General features: G+C 36.9%; 1 protein-coding gene across 1 annotated transcript; it reads right to left on the bottom strand.

Moving 5' to 3' along the window:
- Nucleotides 1-960: 960 nt before the first annotated feature.
- Nucleotides 961-5168, bottom strand: LOC104237969 (UDP-D-apiose/UDP-D-xylose synthase 2-like). The gene is made up of 9 exons (XM_009792219.2): nt 4727-5168; nt 3849-3941; nt 3591-3698; nt 2357-2471; nt 2139-2272; nt 1956-2057; nt 1780-1872; nt 1513-1648; nt 961-1422 (listed from the first exon to the last, which is right to left on the bottom strand). Exons 1-9 carry the CDS (start codon nt 4994-4996, stop codon nt 1310-1312), a joined length of 1164 nt encoding a protein of 387 aa, XP_009790521.1. The 5' UTR covers nt 4997-5168; the 3' UTR covers nt 961-1309.
- Between the last annotated feature and the right edge of the window lie 6732 nt (nt 5169-11900).

The following is an 11900-nucleotide window of genomic DNA, read 5'->3' as shown; positions in this document are numbered from 1 at the left end:
CATTTATTTTCATTAGGAGTAATATCTTAATCTTGAGTCATAATTCTTTTAATTTGACTACTGTGCTCTCAGCTTTAATTAACTCAAGTCCTTCCAATGCCTTTGGCTTTAGCCACATTTTGACAACGATGGCTGTTTTAATTAGGGCACAATGTTGAATCTTTATTCAGTAAATTAAACAATTAATTAACGTGACTCGCTATGCGGACTATCAGTTTAGGTTCCTCCAACTTTAATTGATTACCGTATATTAAGGCGGAAGAAAAATAAGGAAAGAGAAGAGGAGAAAAAAAAAAGGAAATAGTGTAACTAAATCCCTTGATTGAAGCCACAAATAATGAATTGAGAGCCTTTTAAGATGGATTGTATATATTTGATAAACAAAACTTGTTTATGCTAGGTAATTAGTTAAACATAGACATTAAGAGTAATAAAGTTTCAAATAATATATAGGTATAAAAAAATCCCATTCGATTATCTCCAAGATTGTTAGCTTTATTGTCATTTCAGCCCATCGAGGCCTGTTATTTTGCTTCGTTTATAATTTACGTTATTATTGCTAAAGACATAAGTAAATAAATGTGTGTTCTTTCTAACAATTCAAGTCTTAAAATGAGATGGTCACACTTTAACATGGTATCACTGGATAGAGGCTTTGAGTTCAAGCCTCGCTGTAAAATTTTAGATGAGATAATCACACAATTCGACAACTGCATGTAAAGTTATGAACAAGTCTAAGAACGGCATAGCAGAAAAAAGACACAATGCAGCCAAAGTAATATGGTAAAAGCCAGCACTTAGAAGTTGATAGTGATATTCTCTAAAATACACATTGAAATAAAAGGATCATTTAATCAGACAACAACAACAACAATAACAACAACCACCCAGTATGTGGGGTCTGGGGAGGGTAGTGTGTACGCAGACCTTACCCCTACCCTGGGAAGTATAATCCCATCGTCAGACGAATAATAAATTATAGTAATAAATTAGGAAAATCTCAGTGGAATAATACAAACTGCTTCCAGAAGAAAGAATGATAATATGAATGACAACAATATCTAAAGAGCAGACTATATGCTTCCTTAGTCTAATGTAACATAACTGTTGTACATAATGAACTAGTGACGATGTTTACGACTGTGAGCTATTATAGATTTGCACGACGTAGATATTGTTTTTTCCCAAAACAACGTAGATGGCAAAAAGATACATGTATGAAGTCAAACCGAGTAGATGAAGATTCGCAAAGAGAATATGAAAGCCTGTCAACATGAAGCACACACTAACCACTGCTCCGATTTCAGATTCAATTTGCAGTTGTCTTTGACATCGCCTGCTTGACAGCCTCAGCATAAGTCCTATGTTGGTATGTCAGCGTGGATTCAAGCAAGTCCCATAGGGATGTCTTCGGGTTCCAACCTGGTCATACAGTCAGTCAATCCAAGAGTCAGATAATTTTTGGCTTTCAGGAGTTGTCATTTCTCGATCAATAAAGAAGCAGATTATTACCGAGCTGTCTGTTAATTATGGTCATGTCTGGAATTCGTTTGTCACTGTCATCGTACCCCTCGCCGTAAAATTCTTTAGAACTTACATCAATGGTGGGTGTTTCAAGAGGAGATTCTCCACTCACCTTTGAATACACCTGTTGTGATGCATGAAAAAGAGCTGAGAGAAATTGACAAGGTGCAGAAAATATGCTCGAGAAATATAAAGCTGAAGCAATAGACACCGCGAGAAGATGCAGGGAAAATGACAAAGAGATCACTTAATTACCTGAGTCATCATTTCAGCTAGCTGCCTAACAGTGACTTCATTATTAGGATTGCCGACATTAAAGATCTGCCCATTAGCCCGTGTAGGATTTTCCTGAGAGAAAAGTCGCATGAATCACTATTGAACATAGTGCATTTCAAAAACAAGAACAAGGGGCTGAAGATGTCAAAACTCACAATCATCAGGAGAACAGCTTCAATAGCATCCTTAATATATATGAAGGTTCTTTGCGAGTGTCCACCGTCCACTAGCTTTAGTGGTTCATGTCTTAAAAGATTCTGCAAAAGAAATAATGAGATGATGAAATTAAAACACATACTAGCATCAGATGACCTTAAACTCCCAAAAAAAAAACGTACATTACTAAAGCAAGCCAACACTCTCGGAACACCTTCGCTAGGACCATCAATCCCAGGTATGAAATCCATCCTCGGACCAATCCAGTTGAAGGGCCTAACAATGGTGAATTCTAAGGCATTCTCAGCACCCTCAGCTGCAAAACATAATAAGTGAGAAATATATGATAAGAGATTCAAGTATAGAACAGTCAGAGGAAGGTATAGATAGCATAGCATACCATAGATCAACCTCTCAATCAATTGCTTTGCACATGCGTAGGACCACCTTTGCTTCTCAATAGATCCAAAAATACAAGGAGAGACATCTTCCTTAAGGACATAGTAAGCAGGATCCTAGAAATAATCAGGGAAGTATCAGAACATTCCACGAAAGAATGTTATAGATTAACTAAAGAAAATACCATTTAGGAGTTTGGTTAGAGATTGTATGCAGGGAGATGTGTGAGATCTTTTGAAAAGGAAAAAATGAAAATGATAACAAAAATGTAGTGGCGTTTGGAGGCGAATTTCTGAATGAAAGAGTAAAAGAGAATTAGCTTCTAGAAAAGCAAAAAATGGCTCAAAAAAAAAGAGGAACAAGAATCACTTTTCAGAAGCAAAAAACAAACTTAGAACTGCAACAAATGCGGACTATGATTCCACTTTTCATTGGCTGTTTAAGGCTTTAGATTTGTAGGGCACCCGACAGAAAACATGTCTCGGAGCTATTAAAAGCTCTCCTGTGTATTGTAACCAAAGCCTAGATTTGAGTTCCTTAAAATAATAAAACCAAATAATTTATTTTTTTAAAAAGAAGTTAGAGACAATATGACAAAGGAAAATGAAGAAGAATTTCCCTGTAAATTGATCTGATGGTGTTAGCTGGACATTTGAGAAACTCCCTAGTTTTAGAGACCCCTAATTTTTAAGTATTGTAATAAAACAGGGCTGAATGGCACAGAATAGACATAGAGAATCCATGTAGTTGAGCCTAACTCAGTTGGGATTAAGGAATATTTATTGTTCAGGGTTTGGGTAAAAATATAAGAGGGACACGGGTCGGCTGGGTCTTGGGTTTTATTTGGGTGTGCGGTTTTTAGTTTGTGGGTTAGGTCTTTTGATTAGAGGGTGCACATGTCAATTCCATCAAAGGAGTGGTAAATTTAAAACTTTGGCAGACGGCAGCGACAAATATGGCCAAAAAAGTATAACAGGGGATAGGATTATACCAAAAAACAAGGTAGAGGGGTATATCAGACCCTTTTACGCTTATCAAATATCATTTCACTAAAAGACAGTTTAGTATGCATCACTAGTACCATATTATCCCTTTGTTTTTGAAAAAACAGGAAGTATACACAATTAAAGGATAGTTCAAGAACATAAATGAGACACAGAGAAAATAACAGATCGAGATTTTGCAAAAGTTTGAGATTTAACAAGAGTAATAACATGAAGAAAGTGAACTCTTACCTGTCGCAATGGGCTGTCTTCGGGTAAAAAGGCACCTATGGTTTTCCCATAAACTTCACAAGTGGAAAAGTGAATGAGACGCTTTCCATTTTCTGAGCAGTATTTAACCTGAATCAGCAATTAACATCAACTACTGACAGAAAAGGTGAAATCTTTCTGACCAAAATTGTGCTTCATCAGTTACAAATGGAAACCCTCTTTAAACTACACTCATTTATTTATAATAACTATGTGAAGTTATAAATCTGATATGCATACCACTGGTAAAGCGTCAATGAAGTTGCTGTAGATTGTGTCAAGTGGACGAGTATTATAATCAGCTGGCGTGCAGATCGCAGCAAGATTTACAACCTATATCACAAGAAAACAAAAGGTTAGCAATAGCCAAAAGACATGCTTGGATCGACATATTAAATTCTAGGCAATTAAATCTGAAAATATGTAGAAGTTTATGATAATCCATAATTACAATGAAAATTAAACTATATCATCGAAATTCTCCCTAGAATCAAGACAAAGAATCAATTTTTAAATCAAAATACATCTTAAATTCACATATAGATCCCAAGAAATGCTTACTCTTATTTTTAAAAAAATTCAAGCTCTTCATGAAATGTGCTACTGACTTAACGAAAAAAAATAAGAACAAATCTTAGAAATAGCAACTAAAAGAAAAAAGAAAAATGAACTTCCAATAGTTGAAGAATGTTGCAATACACACAGCAAATCCTCATCCTACTGTCCAAACTTGGGAAAAATTCAACAAGAAGCAGCAATCGCATTGCAGCTTTCCTATCAGATCAATTGAGATTCAGTTCGTTATGCTTCGATTGTTAAAATTTTCCAAAATAAGTAGCAAGGAAAATACACCAAAAAGGAACTTAAACCAACCAGCAGAAGTTAAATACCCAAAATTCCAACAAACAGAACACATTATATATTACAACAACTATTGTAAATGGCAGAACAGCGTTGCTCACATCACATTTAAGTAAAATGAGAAGTTTTAAATTAAATTGATTCTATATATGAAAATGTATCGTTCTTTTTAAAACAGACTTAAAAAGGAAAGAATATCACATAACTGTAAATATCTTTTTAATCGGTATATATATACACAAATGCAGTGAAATTACCAGATCTGCCATTTTGATGAGACCTTCAAGGCGAGAATCATTCTTAATATTAATTCTATGGAACTGAATACGACCGGTCCAAGGGAGATCAGCCGGTTCAAGTAGATGCTTGATTTTATCACTGTAAACATCGACAGCGAGCACCGTGTGCGGCGTTTCATTCATCAGCTTCTCACATAAGTGGGACCCAATGAAACCACCGGCGCCGATCATGCATATTTTCATCGGCTTTATAACATTGCCGTCTAGATCTATTCTCCCTCCTGCCATTTCTCCCCTGCAAAAATTGCACTTTCTCTCTCTAAAAATTCGAGTTTCTCTCTCTGTAGGAAGGGGAGAAAAAAAGGGAGGAGAGAATTGGTTCTGAGTCTGTTGTATGTATATTCTTACACGCTAGAGCAAGATTATTGGTTTCATGTTGTCAGGTGACAAAGTGCAGCTGGATACATAGTGTAAACTGCTGGATTTTTATCTAATTTGGGTTTTTTAGTTATTGAGTTTTTAATTTTTTGGAAACAGAAATATAATATAATCTTGATTAACAAAACCCGAGGTCTCCTGGAAACAGGCTCTGTATCCTTCGGGTTAGGGGTAAGGTCTGCGTACATATTACCCTCCCAGACCCCACTTGTGAGATTATACTGGGTTGTTGTTGTTGTTGTTTGATTAACAAAACAAAATTACTTTCTAAAAGCTTGACATTCCTTGTCTGGTTTTTACCTATTTCAAGTAGGTATTGCTCTTATGGTAAGCAAACTCCACTTCCAACTAAGAGGTTGTGAGTTCGAGTCACCCCAAGAGCAAGGTGGGAGTTCTTGGAGGGAAGGAAGCCGAGAGTCTATTGGAAACAGTCTCTCTATCCTAGAGTATGGGTAAGGTCTGCGTACACACTACCCTCGTCAGACCCCACTAATAATATTATACTGGGAGATTATTAGTAATATGGGTCGGGTCTTAGCCCGCCCACGTGAGGATTTTCCCTATGAAAAGAGTTATTATCAAGTAGACAAGTAGGACAATTAAGGTAGAAGCTGGTTATTTCAATGAAAGTGTTGTGGTGCAACCATACGATAAAGGAGTTAATTACCTGGGAATGGAGTAGTCGAATATGCAAGATGTTATTGTGTAGTTTAAACAGGTTGTAAATAATTGAATAACTCTAGTTACAAAGAAAACGAGACAAAAATTTAAGAACTCGGAGAGTTAGTCAAGGTTTTGAATCCAAGAGGAAGTAAGAAAATGGCCAAGGGTCACTCATGGACTCAAGAATACTCGCGATACGACATTTGAGGACGAATATTCCTAAGCGGGAGTCTGTAACGGCCCGTAGAATTTTCGTTAACTTAAATGCATCTTCATATTTGAGTTGCTTTAATTAATTGTCGTAAATTGCTTATAAATTGATTTTTTGTTGAATTATTTCTTAATAGTTGATTTTTTTATTTATAAATTAACCATATAAAATATGAGTTGAAGAATTATTTAAAGCAGCTAGTGGGCATATAGGATATTATTGGTTGAGGTAATTAGGTTGGATTTGGTATATAAAAATGAAGAAATATGCAAACGGTAAAAATTCCAATTGCAGACTCACTTTCATGTGGATTAAGGCATTTGAATATTGCCTTTGATTAAAAAAAAACAATAATAATTATATAATATGGGACGAAGCTCAAGAAAACAAATGCATTTAAAATAATGTATCTTAAAGTGTTAGGGAAAAAATCAGCAATTACTCCTTATGAACTTTACCAAGAAAAGCGCAGCCATGCTGCTTGAAACCATGAAGACGCTACAAAAGAACAACAACAACAACAACAACCGGTATAATCCTACAAGTGGGGTCTGGGAGGGTAGTGTGTACGCAGACCTTACCCCTACCCCGAAGGGGTAGAGAGGCTGTTTCCGGAAGACCCTCGGCTCAAGATGATAAGAAGACCAAAAAAGAGAATATTAGATTCACCACGAAGATCATAAGAAAAAAAAAGAAGATGCTACAACAGAAAAAGGAAAAAAAACGTGTGTTGCTGTAACTTTACTCGAAAAAGAAAAGACATAAGGGATTGAGGAATCAAGAAACTGCTTGATTATTGAGCCAACAAAATGCTATAGAATAGCTGATTTGATGGGTTTCTTTAATTGGAGATGAAGAAAGTGACTTTGCTTTTGTACAACAATGGTGATCCTTCTTCCTCATTCATGGTGCGTTTTCAATCTGTAGTGTATAATATATATTTTAGTGTATATGGAGTAGCCTATAAGTAATTTTCTTGAACTCTTGTCGGTTGTTCGAGAAGAAAGTTGCAAACAACAATTAAATAATATTAATGAACCAAGGTTTTCCTATACTTAGGATTTTGTAAATGAAGAGATTGGTTTGGTGAGTTGAATTTGGAACTGGAGCAACAAAGGTATTTAAAAGGAAGAATTTTGAGGTGAGTAAGACTTTACGCTTTGATACTTGTTTTTCTAAAACTTGTTTTGAAATTGTGTTTTTTTTTGTTTGGTTTATGTGTTGGGGCAAGCGTGCGCTTAGCAGAACCGCAAATATATTATTTTATGAAAAGTACAAAAGAAATATTATTTTATAAGTTGTTTGATAGTTTGATACGGTTGTGAGCCATGTGTTGAGTTTGATACGGATATGCGCCATGATGTGGAGTTTGATACGGCTGTGCGCCATGATATTGAATTTGATACGGATGTGCGCCATGATGTTGAGATTGATACGGCTGTGCGCCATGATGTTGAGTTTGATACGGTTGTGCGCCATGATGTTGGGACATTGCGTATGCCTTTGTACATCACCCGAGCATTGCGTATGTTTCTTGATATATTTGGCCATTGTGTATGCTTCAGTGAGCATTGTGTATGCTCTGTTACATATTTGAGGCATTGTGGTGTTGTTGTGGACTCGTAGGTATGTTGGTAAATTTCTTTCACTACAATTATGATAAGTCCTTAGTGGGTAATCTTGTTGGTTAATTCTTAATAACTCTACTGATACACGTATATTGAGTTATTGTATAATTATCATATTTACTATATCATTCGTGTTGTGGTGTGTTTGTATTTTTCAATACTTGTTCTAGAGGTATTTAAAGTGGCGGGTCGAGGATCTTACTGTGTTATATTTACATATAACTCACTCCTTACATGCATCTCTATGCAGATATTGTTATGGGAGATAGAGCTAGTGGCTGACGAGTTTGTTCGGGTGGATCCTATTGCTGAGGTAAGCCACCACATTGTTCGTGTAGGCTTTCGTTTCAGACGTATCTAGCTCGTGTTAGTTATTTCTTTTTTTTTTGGGGGTTTGCATACCCGTCAATAAACTCATGCTACTCTGTTAGATGCTCCATGGTCTTAGTGTGAGATTTGGGCTAGAGTTTTATTATTTGAGTGATTATTTGTTTTTCTATCGATTGACTAAGGTATTGGGCGATAATCATTTCCTCTTTAATTATTAACAATACTATTAGACCTGCATTTTCTTCTCTCAGTGTTTGTACTGGGTAGAGAGGCTGTTTCCAAATAGAAACCCGATATCTTTCCCTCCAAGAACTTCCCACCTTGCTCTTGGAGAGACTCGAACTCACATCTCTTGGTTGGAAGTGGAGGTTGCTTACCATCAGAGCAACCCCACTACATTAATAATAATATAGTCAAAATGGTAAATGATAATTGACAAAAGTATCACACTCATCTTTCCATTATTGAAACATAAAAATTTGTCCATTTAGAGTTAACACTATTGAATTAAACAAGAAGTTGGATCCAATATAAAACATTGCACATGGCGTGATGCAAATTCTCTATGGATTCTAATAATTTTGATTTTTTGGATAATAGATCGAACAACCTTGAGCAAGAAACACCGACAAAGCCATGAGCTGCTCCATTTTTTCTTATTCATGGGGTAGGCCCCTCTACTGATAAACACTCCGAGTAAGCTTCCAGAAAGACAAATCCGAATCTAGGATAGCGACCTCAAATGTTAGTACTCTGAGTTTGAAATTTAATACTTATTCTTATTTTCTGAATTGCTTAATATACACGATATTTGGGTTAAAATTATTGAGTTCAATCGAACTCATACATATTAATTTATCACGTCCCAAAATTCAAGCCGTTGTGATGACACCTAATCAGAGGCGGACCTACATGTTGCAATGAGGGGTCACCAAACCCCGTAAGTTTCGGCAAAATTTTTGTATATGTATATGTATATACCTTGAAATAGTTAATTTAAAACACTTTGCACCCTGAACACTAAAAGTCTTTAGGGGGCACTAGTTGAGCAGAATATTGTGTCCCCATCGTGTAAAAATCCTTGGTTCGCCTCTACACCTAACCCAACCTGCTATGTAAGTCAAATAACAATAAAACATATTGTAGTAATAATGCTAAGAGTCAAGAAGGAATTAACTGAATTTCATACAACTCCCCAAGGACTGGTAGTACAAGTTATGAGCCACTAAGACTTAGATTTTTACAAACAAAAAAAATTGAATTGAAATAATTACAATATTTGTTTGGATTATACATGAACATAATTGGAATCTAAAGCTATCGAGGACAAGTGATAGTTATAACTTGAACACAAGTATATCTTCAATATCAGCCTTCACCATACACAACACCAAGAAGCAAGAACTATAGATGATACTCACTAACACTTGTGCAATTCATAATTTCAACAAGTATAGAACAAATAAAATGATCAAATCGGGAAATCTCAGGTAAAACCATTTTTTGTGCTCACAATTCTGGGATTTAAAGTGTTTTGTGTAGTCAATAATCCAGCATATAAGGAAAATATGCAAGTAAATCAGGTAAACAGTCAAAGAAATTGTAAGTAATGATGAAATGCAATAACTAAAGGTTAGTCCGTTGCGACGCACAACTTGACCCAATGATAATAACTAGCTCTCCCAAAGTTTACATAAACCAGAAACCCGTCGGTTTCTCACAATCCACGTGTACACCATCAAGAGAGAAACATGAGAGGGTGACCAGAAACTTACGTGCTGCACGGATAACTCACGTGCTAATAACATCAATTCGGCATGGTCACAGGTGTCACACCTCCTTTTTCCGCACCCGAGAGGGTGCAAGGGAGTTTTTTTCCAATTAAAGGACAATCGAAACGGGATTGGTTTATTTATTTCAGAGTCGCCACTTGGGAGATTTAGGGTGTCCCAAGTCACCAATTTTGATCCCGAATCGAGGAAAAGAATGACTCCATACTACAGTCTGCGTACCAGAAATCCGGATAAGGAATTCTGTTAACCCGGGAGAAGGTGTTAGGCATTCCCGAGTTCCGTGGTTCTAGCACGGTCGCTCAACTGTCATATTCGGCTTGATTATCTGATTTTATACAAATATGAACTTATGTGCAAATTTTAACTTTTTACCGCTTTTATAATTATTATTTTAAAAGAATGTGAACATCATTTAAAACACGTCTTTGGACTGCGTCACATGAAATGCACCCATAATCCGGAACACATTTTATTTGATGTTTTGGGATTGGGATTTGGGTCGCATGAAATGCACACCCATGTTTAAGAAAGTAAATTATTAAACACGCGCCTAAAGAGACTATCGCGCTATTATTTTGGGAAGGCCACGAAATTCGCTAAGCGGCCCTCCTGAATTCTAAGTAATTTAAAACAAGTATTTACTGAGGGCCCCGCAATTTGTATTTTTATTCGGCGAGGCTCATCTCATTCTTATTTTTTTAAGGAATTTGCAACGTCATGGAAATGCATCTCGGGCCACGCCACAATCAATGTGCCCGTGATTAGAGGCGTATTTCGATCCCGTTGAGATTTGGATTTGGGTCACATAAATGTGCACCCGAGTTTAGGGAGATAACATTATTAAAGGCGCGCCTAAAGCAACTAGCGCATTATTATTTTGGGTAGGGCCGTGAAATTTGCTAAACGGCCCGTCCCGGAATCTAAGTATTTAATGCATATATTTTTGTGAGGGTTCCGCAATCTGTACATTTTTTATTTTTGGCGAAGCTTGTCCCCTTTTTTTATTATTATTATTTATTTTTATTTTTATATTTTAAAAGGATGCCATTTTTACGCCTTTAACAATACTAAACCTTACGGCTTCTTTCCAACTACAATCTCATAAATTGTCAAGATTTAATGAAAGAAGTTAAGCGAATGAGTGTTTCGGGCGTAGTAACAACAGGTACTAATACTAATTTTGTCCAAATAAACTGAGACAATGAAGGGAAAAATGAATCAACGTCAAACTGTGTCCTAGAACTCCTAATACAACTAAATCAAATGACATCAAGTAAACAAGAATAACATAACACAAAGATGAACCAAAATGCATACGGTGAGAACATAACCAGAAAATTATCATACCAACTTTTATAATGCATCTTCGGACATTTAACGTAACGTTTCCTTATCTAATGCTTGAGGTTTACTAACCTGAATAAACAGAAACGGATAGAGCCAGGGGCCAACCCTCTACATCGACCTCAACGAACAACCTCGACGTACCGAACCTCGACGAACAACGACGACCTCGATGGAAACAGAAAGCTCGGACCAAGTCTGTCAACGACCTGAGATTGTTGGTCACTGCTGTATATTTTCGACGCAGCAACTGGTACGTGGATATGAAGCAAAGGGGTCGTTTGGATGTGAGGAAGGATCAGATATGGAAGGTCGTTTGGGGCGGTGGTCGACGCGGCTACTGGTTGTAAGCTTACGAGGGGTCGTGGGGGGTGGTGTTTGGACTGGTGGTTTTCGGACGTGAGGCTAGTGAAGCTGATGGAGGTGGCGTCTGGGTGGTGATGGAGTGGTTGCGATTGGTTTCTGTTTGGTGGTGGTGGTGTTTTGACGTGGGGGAGTGGGGTTATGGTCGCCGGTGGTTCATGGGGTAGGGTTTCGCTAGGTTTTTTTTTTCTGTTTTTCAAAAGGAGGAGGAAGATGAACAGTGCCCCTCCTCCAATTTTCAAAGTATGTTTTTAAAAATTTCCCCAAAGTCCTCCCCTTCAAAATGTTTTGTCCGTGTGTTTTGTAATGGGTTTGCCCAGAAAAATGAGCCCCACGCGTGGTGGGGTTCGAGACTTATGTCCCCATGTGTCAGGGACTCGGTTTATTATGGGCTAGGTCCGAAAATTAGGCCTAAAATCGGG

Source organism: Nicotiana sylvestris, chromosome 9 (genome assembly GCF_000393655.2).
Source record: "Nicotiana sylvestris chromosome 9, ASM39365v2, whole genome shotgun sequence".
In the NCBI taxonomy this organism is placed as follows: domain Eukaryota; kingdom Viridiplantae; phylum Streptophyta; class Magnoliopsida; order Solanales; family Solanaceae; genus Nicotiana; species Nicotiana sylvestris.
The sequence above is the reverse complement of the archived record's forward strand: the minus strand, read 5'-3'. Positions and strand labels throughout refer to the sequence as shown.